At 50.7% G+C, this 8,605-nt stretch overlaps 3 protein-coding genes across 3 annotated transcripts; 1 reads left to right on the top strand and 2 right to left on the bottom strand.

Annotated features, from left to right (window-relative positions):
* Positions 1 to 1,342: 1,342 nt before the first annotated feature.
* CGCS363_v000146 (putative transporter) lies at positions 1,343 to 3,131 on the top strand (the record flags this gene model as incomplete). The annotated part of the gene is made up of 5 exons (XM_036631995.1): positions 1,343 to 1,549; positions 1,602 to 1,646; positions 1,696 to 1,901; positions 1,960 to 2,122; positions 2,169 to 3,131. 5 exons carry the CDS (start codon positions 1,343 to 1,345, stop codon positions 3,129 to 3,131), a joined length of 1,584 nt encoding a protein of 527 aa, XP_036501175.1.
* Positions 3,132 to 3,714: 583 nt separating this feature from the next.
* On the bottom strand, positions 3,715 to 4,722 carry CGCS363_v000145 (uncharacterized protein; the record flags this gene model as incomplete). The annotated part of the gene is made up of 3 exons (XM_036631994.1): positions 3,715 to 3,921; positions 3,993 to 4,245; positions 4,292 to 4,722. 3 exons carry the CDS (start codon positions 4,720 to 4,722, stop codon positions 3,715 to 3,717), a joined length of 891 nt encoding a protein of 296 aa, XP_036501176.1.
* Positions 4,723 to 4,900: 178 nt separating this feature from the next.
* Positions 4,901 to 6,595, bottom strand: CGCS363_v000144 (uncharacterized protein; the record flags this gene model as incomplete). The annotated part of the gene is made up of 6 exons (XM_036631993.1): positions 4,901 to 5,000; positions 5,051 to 5,288; positions 5,396 to 6,045; positions 6,101 to 6,117; positions 6,173 to 6,330; positions 6,571 to 6,595. 6 exons carry the CDS (start codon positions 6,593 to 6,595, stop codon positions 4,901 to 4,903), a joined length of 1,188 nt encoding a protein of 395 aa, XP_036501177.1.
* Positions 6,596 to 8,605: the final 2,010 nt, after the last annotated feature.

Genomic DNA, 8,605 nt, shown 5'->3' with positions numbered 1-8,605 from the left:
CGGTCGGGAGTGGGGTAAAATTGCCGCGATAACTTGGCGAGGCGAAATTATTGGCGCCATGGTTGCCATGGTGCATAAAGGAGGAAATGTTCCGCTTCACATGGAGCACAAAGTTGTCATTTACATTGAAGCTTTGGCCTTGAAGGTGTTTAAGAACAATGAGTCGATGGAAAGGCTTCGCGGTCGGAAATTGAGATGTTGTGGTTCCGTTCCGAAACGAGTATTGCTGGCCGTAAGGGTATCCGGAGACAGACGGTATGAAATGGATGTTCGTCATCCAAGTATGTTGCAATCAGATCACAGCTTGCGTGAATCACGCGGTTCCCGCCACAAGGCAGCCTCCATTTGACTGATTGCCCAGCCAATGAGAACAGACGTGGCTGGATGATCACATCATTACTGCATGGTGCTTTCGAAATGTGGTGATTCACTCTATTGTATCGCAATCTGACCCGATCATCCACCTCAGTTAAAAGATGGCGTTAGCCTCGACGTGGCCAGATGACAGCATCACAACGGCCAGACGAGTGCAGTCACGAATATATGTGGGTTCTTAACCGAAAGTAAATGCCGGCTTTCAATTTTGAATTTGCGGGACATTGGCGAGGCGTGCACCCCACGGACATTGGGGAACGGCGCACAGGTTGAAAGGCTGGAAACGTGGCCAAATCTTTCTTCGATAAGAGTGCAAAAAAGGCGCAGTACCGAAGTCTGGACCTTTCGATAGGCTGTCACATGTCAGAAACAGTTTTAAAAGACGTTGTCCTTTCCGGCGTATGACCCCACGATTTCAAAGTGATAGCAACGTGACAGGGCTACCTTGATAGATATGCCCACGTTCTCCTGCTTCATCACCTTCGTCAACATCGACGGATGTAGTTAGAGGTTGTGTGTGTCGACGTGCTGACATTTCATGGAGAATTCCTTCAGACAGGGCGACTGCACTTGAAAATTCACCTGAGAAATGCCGCAGTGAAGTGCCGATTACAAGTTCATGTATGGCCTGCGAGGACTCCTCAAAAGCTCGTCTGGTGATCCTCTTATCAGATCGAGCGCGTAAGGCGTAAGTTATTAAGTTCAAGAAGTACTGAGTTCAAGCCGTCGCTGGTTAATCTCTGGAGTGCATGACATTTGTTGGTTGGGAAAACCTCTCTGGTTGTGTATGGTTTTGGTAGGGGATGACAGGTATAAGAATGCTGCCATTCGTCATGAATTCTTGTGCTCAAAGTTGCTGATCCAATCTCGACGATGTCGGATACCGCTTCTAGTATCCACGAAGATACTGGTCGCGCAAACCACTGACCATTCGATCACCGTTGATTGAGTGTGTAATCCCAACGAAATGGACATCAACCTGGTCTGGGACCCGGCACGCGGCGTCAACTTTCAAGAGTATGAGGGCGACAAAGCTACGGCCGCCAAAGCTGCGGCCGACAACGAAAAAGCTACCGCTAGACATGTGTCGAACGCTGGCGTTCCTTCCAACCCCGATGCGGATCTCGGCGAAGCAGAGCGGCAAGCCGCGGAAGAGGCGAAAGAGAAGGCTGCGGTAATGAGTTTTAGAATGCACATGTTCTTTCAATTAATTGACAGGATCTTAGGAGCGCAGGTTGCTGCGACGTCTGGACTGGAAGCTCATCCCATGGGTAGAGTCTCTCCCCACAGAGAAAACGCAATGACTTACACATTTTTGAGCTGTGTATCCTCTACCTCCTTGCTTTTCTCGACCGCACGAACATCGGCAACGCAAAGATCGCGGGCATGAACAAGGACCTGGAGCTCAGTGACGGACAATACAATGCCGCTCTAGCCATATTCTTTGTCTCTTACTCTATATTTGAGCCGTTGACGAATATTCTACTCAAGAAACACAGGCCATCTATTTTCATTCCGGTTACGATGTATGTCAGAGACTCCCATCAACACGTCATATCCTTTCTGTATATGCTGACAAGGCAGGATGCTTTGGGGAACCTGTATGACCCTCATGGGATTTGTGTACAATTGGAGTGGGCTGATGGCGGGGCGGTGGTTCTTAGGACTCACTGAGGCTGGCATGTTCCCCGGGGTGAATTACTATCTTTCGTGCTGGTATCGTCGAGACGAATTCGGTCTTCGAGCTGTGAGGTTCGTTGTTCCTTTTGGCAACTCTCTGCTAATATGCAAAGGCCATTTTCTTCTCAGCAGCCGCGCTTTCCGGATCGTTCGGCGGTGCGCTCGCGGCAGGAATCCAACATATGGACGGAGTTGGCAACCTCCGCGGATGGTCTTGGATTTTCATCATCGAGGGCCTTCTGACCTTCGTCTTCGGAGTCGCGTCTTTTTGGATGGTTCATGACTTTCCGGATGAGGCCGGGTTCTTATCCGATGATGACAAGCAGCGTCTCCTTCGCCGTTTGGATGGAGACCAGCAAGCCTCCGCCCGTCGCGAAGTATTCAAGACTCTGTACTTTTGGCAGGCCATGCGCGATTGGAAGACGTGGATGTCGATGGCGATTTACATGGGCTGCGACATGCCACTGTTCGCAGTCACCCTCTTTCTGCCGACGATCATCGACGACCTTGGCTTGAACACTAACACGATTCAATCTCAACTCTGGACGGTGCCCCCCTACGCTGCCGCCGCGGTGTTTACGGTCTTCATGGGGTGGCTAGCCGATAAGTTCAAGGTGCGTGGTATTTGCAACGTCTGCGTGAGCATGGTCGGTATAGCCGGCTTTTCAATGATTCTTGCGGCGGATAGCCCTAAGATCAAGTACATCGGCACTTGTCTTGGGGTGATGGGTCTGTACCCGTGCGTCAGCAACACCATTACCTGGATCGCGAACAACACCCAGGGAGTGTACAAGCGCGGCGTGGTATTAGGGTTTGTCATCGGATGGGGAAATCTCAGCGGTATCCTCAGCTCGTTCACTTACCGCCACCCCCCGTTGTTCATTGAGGGCCATGCCATTGTCATAGCGTTCATGGCCCTCTGTCTGTGTGTGGGGAGTCTGACAATGATGGCACTACTCAGTAGAGAGAACCAGAAACGCGAGCAAGGCAAGAGAAACTGCTGGTCAGATGGAAAAACGCAGGAGGAGATCCATGAACTGGGAGACAACGAGCCGGGTTTCCGCTACACTGTTTGAGAAATCTGATGTGCATCTGGTGAGATCCGGTTTCTCTATACGGATCAGAATCTTGATGCCCGGATTGACGCACATTGGTGCTCTCGAATATTCTTCAGCAATCATTGAACACAACGCGAGAAGGACAGAAAGGAGAAGAAGGAAATACGAAGAGGAAATAGGGCGTGGGTGAGAATGGTATGGGCAGTATGGCAAGGGCAGTGGCGACGAGCCTCACTCGCTTGGGGAATTTCGCTGGAGACACTGGTTTCAACAACCACAGTGTCTGGTTCAGAAGTGTCTGCAAGACTTCGGATTCAGGGGGAGCATCGGAAATGGTATTTGGAAGGTAACTATTCCCTAGGGGTCAATGAATCTAGCCCTTTCGCCACCCTTGCATCTCTCGTTTCTGACCTTTTCCAGCCAGTCTCTACGTACAGTCGACCAGCACTCCGTAAGTAATCCATCGTATCAATCTGCCTTCATTGATCAAATTTGAAGCAGGTCCGAACCGGCTTCAAGACACGTTGATTTCATGCGGCAGGCAAATTGAACTCTAGTTGTAACGAAGGCACATCCAACCCCGAGCATTCCTGCTACTCACCTAAGAGATTTGTTCCAGTTCGGCAGCGGCCTTTGTGCTAATTCGATCGATGTCTGCGTGAGGCATTGCACCTCGGGCTAAGGCAGCCTTACGGGCGTTACTGACGTCGCGGATACCCTTGACGCTGAACAGAATTCCGAACAGGTCGACAGGGATCGCTGACGGCGTCTGAACCATGTCGTAAATTCCCAGTCCGATGCCTGCGCCCTCGCCGATGACCACGAACGCTCGGCCCAAAGATGTCAGACCAGCAGAAGCGAGAGTTGAGCCGCCCATACAATGAGGGCCTTGTTGAGAATCGTCTTCGGGTTGGTGACATCGTCCGTGTTGAACCCGTTAATTTGAGTTGCGTCAAACCAAAAGTTCCGGTAGTAGCAGGAGGCTGTCATGTGCTCTATGCCGTTATAGACGGAATCTCTGGAGCATGACGAGTCCAACATGCCGACCGACTGTAACTTGACAATGCTCATCTTTTCCCTGGGGGCGCCGACTTCTGCGGCTGCCGCGTCCCAGAAATCGCCCTCTTTGTCGCTGCGTAGACTTCAGTATATCGTGTTCTCGTCATTGCTGTTCATACCGCGTTTTGAGTAGTCGGGAGGACATGGCTGAGTTGTGGCAAGATACACCCTCCGCTTTGCATACGTTGCAACAGGTTGTCTCCTCGGTGATCTTGCGGTTGAAGTACTCGTCGCCGTGTATGAGCATGAAGTTGCGGAGGGCCGCCCATGCATTGCTGACGAGATAGTCCGCGTAAATCTTGAAGTACTTGTAGTAGCCGCTGGCCATGATCTCGTCATAGCGAGCGAACAAGTCTTGGAGAATCTGAAGCAGGATAGTGATGGTATATTGCGGTCCACACCAGAGGTCGATCAATCCCGCTTTTGCTTCCAGCTGCTCAACGGTTGTGTACTTTGAGGCATCTGAACAGGTCGGAAGGGGGTTTATCATCCTTGGGATTTGGGGCGTAAGGGGTGTGGTCGCCACCCGAACCGCCGCCTGTGTTGTCATCTTCATCAGGTTCCGGCTGGACTGGAAGATTTGGGTTGGTAGTGGGACCGTCGTCGCCTGTCCGATCTGTCAAGCCGCGTGACGGATTAAGCGACGTTCTCCCCTCATAATTGAACGATTCCAAGATGTAGTTTTCATCGACGTGGTCATTCCCATCAAGGTCCGCGTAGTAGATGCATCACCCAGCGGCGAGACCGTAATAGGCCTTTTTCTCTTGAACTCTCCAGTAAAAGGAAGAGCCACCACCGGTGTCCGGGAAGCCGCGGCCTCCGTTGTACCTTTAGATGAGTCAGTCAGCATTTTGTACAGACAAATTGAAGAGAGTTACTCACCAGACCCATGTGTCACCTGAAAGCTTCTCCATCCAAGCACATCATCCTTTCCGTCACCGTTAGCATCTGCGCAACGGAGATTGGCCTGATTCTTTCTGATGGCAAAGTTGATCTGGCTAATATCGACAAAAACGCCGCTGACTTGTTGAAGGTAGTCACTGACGGTGCCATCGGGTGCGATGCATAAGTAATCAGCGCCATTGTTCCCAGTCAAATCGGCAAAGCGGACAGCCACTTTCATATCCAATTACTGCAGTTCATCGGCAATAGTCGTAGTTCAGTAAGAAACTGTAATGATTGCTGGAAATCATGTAATCTGCTTCGCCAACCAGGGAACTTACGATTGAAACCACCGAGACCTCTCTTATACCCACAAGTCAGGCCTGGAGGAGAGTCTGTCAAATGAGTCCATCCCCGCCTGCCAGTCTGTGAATATTGGTTCAGAAAAACCTCCATGGCATTGGTCTCATGGTTGACATAGATGATATCGCAGTCGCCATCCCCGTCCCAGTCCTGCAGGTGCAGATCCCGACGGTCCATGCTCCGTGGTGGTCGACATATGAGGCCAGGGCTTGGATCCCAGTATCCCTCCGCGTTAATGTCACCAATAGTGCCCTTGCCACGGTTGGTGAAGAGGTTCATTTCTCTCGTTGACTGCGTCCACACATAATCGACTCGTCCATCGCGATGGCCCACCATGTTGCAGTACTTATTGCCGTCAGCCACAATCTTGCTGCCGCCTCCGCTAATATTCTTCCATACTCGCATTTCAAAGCGGTGCTGATCCCCCGCCAATTTGGTGTGCTCCAAATACACGTAGCCTTGCAGCGGTAGGTTTCCGAAGACACTGCTCTGGCCGTTGATGCGGGCAAAATGGATTCGGGTACGGTGGTTAGTACCGCCTATGCCCATATGCGTGGGGTCGGAGGATGCGCTCTTGTAAAACGTCTGGCGCCATGCGACGTTGAGACCATCCCCAACGTACCCCTTTCTGCAACTCCTGGAGTTCGTCCAGATGTACGTTTTTGCCTCCATCATCCACCCACATGGCATCGTCTCCACCCTGTTGCGCCATTATAGTCAGTCTCCCGAGTCACTTTGTCACAAGGATGACTTACATCTCCGTCAATGTCCTCAAAACGAATACCAGCATAGCTTCCCAGTCCCGTGTTAGAAAATCGTCGGCCCAAGTCCTGCCAGTCCTGGGGCATATCGTTGACCCAACCGTTCCGCCAGAAGCGCACGTTTCCCATGGCATCAATCGCCCCATAATCACCTATGTTTTGTTAGTTTGCCTCAAGTATTATTCAGACAAAGTCTAATTACCTCGGCCGTCCCATCAATATCAGCCATCAGGATGCGATCCCGAACAACGCCTTCATGGCTCCTTGTCTTGCCGACGAACTGAAACGTTGGAGCCTTGCACTGATGGCACACCTTATTTAAGTGTCGGACGACAATTTAGGCAGGTATTGCCACATGGGCAAACAGGCAACCACTCAGTAAGCATACATACTTACATACCCCTGAGCTCTTGACATTCTCGGTTTAAAATTTTGGGTCGGCAAAGTTGCCAAAAGACACTCCTGAGGGCAGCTCTTGAGGAGGAACAAACTGACAGGCTGCTTTCTTGCTCAGAGTAAACGAAGAGGGACTTTGACCACTTAACCAGCCAACTCTTAGCTCTCCCACTTTTTATCTTGTCAGTGCTCCTCAAAGCCATCTGTGAGTTTTTAGTGTAAATGAAACTCTTTTCTCCATTTGTAAGTATTGCTTCCATCTTGGATAGGTTACCGCACTTTTAATCAGCTCAGGACGAAGTGGAAAGCTGCACTTATGCCTCTGGCCTTTGCGGCACCCTCCTTCACCTTGACGTTTGTCGAGGCCTATGATCGTGTCTACGCCTATATAGTTTACGATATGGACGTCACGGTATGGGGACCCGGGAAAGGCTACATCGCACCCAAGTGCATGGGGTCTCCGTCCGACCAAATCTGCACCTTCAACGAGTTCATACCTTCGTCGAATTCGGCGAGGCGGCATCTTCTCCCACTTATCATACCTTGGACGGAACCTAGTATTTGACCCCCAACACCATTTACACGATTGGTGATGCCCTTCGGGGCGCCATCAAAAGCGAAAGTGGACAGACTTGGTGGAATGGGCTGTTCCCGTCACGAAAATCGCACACTGGCATCTAGAACGACTTTGAATTCGGCTTCGTCATCGATCACTCGACCTCAGTTGCCTCGCAGCGCGATATCCCAAGTGGACAACATCTCGAAGACGTTGAAGTGGTGCTGGGTGCTGTAAGCCAGAGCCGCGCGGCCCAGCTGAATTCCAAGACTCTGAGCTTGCTGAGTTCCAATGTCAAAGACGTCATCTGGCAGACTGTCGAGAAGGAGTCAGTCTTCGTTGGCAACAGATGGAAAGAAATTGACTGGGACGCGACGATCAAAAAGTATCCGGACACGTCGAAGCCGAACAGTGATTTGTTCAAAGAGGTCACGGCAAAGCTGAAGACTCTTCATGGCAACAATGCTGCCGAAGTGACGGTAAGACGAAAGATGATGAACATGGTTATCTTTGTTTTGGTGGTTAAAGTTGAGACCAAGGTGGGATGCTCCTGTATGGAAGTCATGTGATTAACTGCTTGACTCTGATCTACAGGCTCAAATATTGCTAAGTCTAGGCCAATTACCAGCGACAGAGTCATCATCTTCCATCGCTTCAATAAAAGTCTATATAGTGGATGGTCACACGTGGAAAATACAAGCCTAATGGATCCTGTGGGTTAGTTGCTTCCGCGAACTACTGGCGGAAAGCCATGTTCTAGAAAACTTGTTCATTCGGCCGAGGCTTGGCGCAAACGGTCGCGGCAGATCTCATGTGGATGAATACGGTGTGTATAACAACTTGAGGAAAGTCCGAATGCAACATCTCCCATCCGAACTAGCTGTATCCAACGCCATGGCTTCAGAAAAGATTGTCTTGACAATGCACGCGTTCAAGGCCATTTATTCGGACGTTGACACGGCCCGTCGCGGAGTTCAGCTCGCCACATGTTTTCCCGGCTGAATCCGGCACGAGTTCTGTGCCACCAGAGGGAAACTGCCTGGTCTAGGCCCTGTTGCGCGTTTAGTTTGGCATGTGTCTCACTTCAGCTCCGGGGCTCAAGTCGTCCAAAATGAGGGGGAACTTCATCAATCTGCTTCTTGTCTCACAAAACCGTCAATGCCGAATCATCGGCCGTGGCGTGGCTGGGCCCCTATCTCTTCGAGGGTCATTGTCCAATGACAACAGCAACGATAGTCAGCGCAACCCGCCCTCCAATGGTGGATTTCTCCGCTGGTGGTATGTTTCCTTTCTTGAGTTTGGTTCACTAGCAGGAGCACAAAATGGGAATTGAAGCTATGGCTGAGAATCCCGTATCCGGGATGTCATAGTCCAGAAGCCGGCTTAACAAATCAGCTTAACTTCCCCGAAAATTTGACTGTATTAGATTGCCGTAGATAATAGCATTAGTGGCAATTGGCCATGCTTTCATATGA

This window comes from Colletotrichum siamense (genome assembly GCF_013390195.1).
Source record: "Colletotrichum siamense strain Cg363 chromosome Unknown KSG_Cg363_contig01, whole genome shotgun sequence".
In the NCBI taxonomy this organism is placed as follows: Eukaryota; Fungi; Ascomycota; class Sordariomycetes; order Glomerellales; family Glomerellaceae; genus Colletotrichum; species Colletotrichum siamense.
This window is presented reverse-complemented; position numbering and strand designations above follow the sequence as displayed.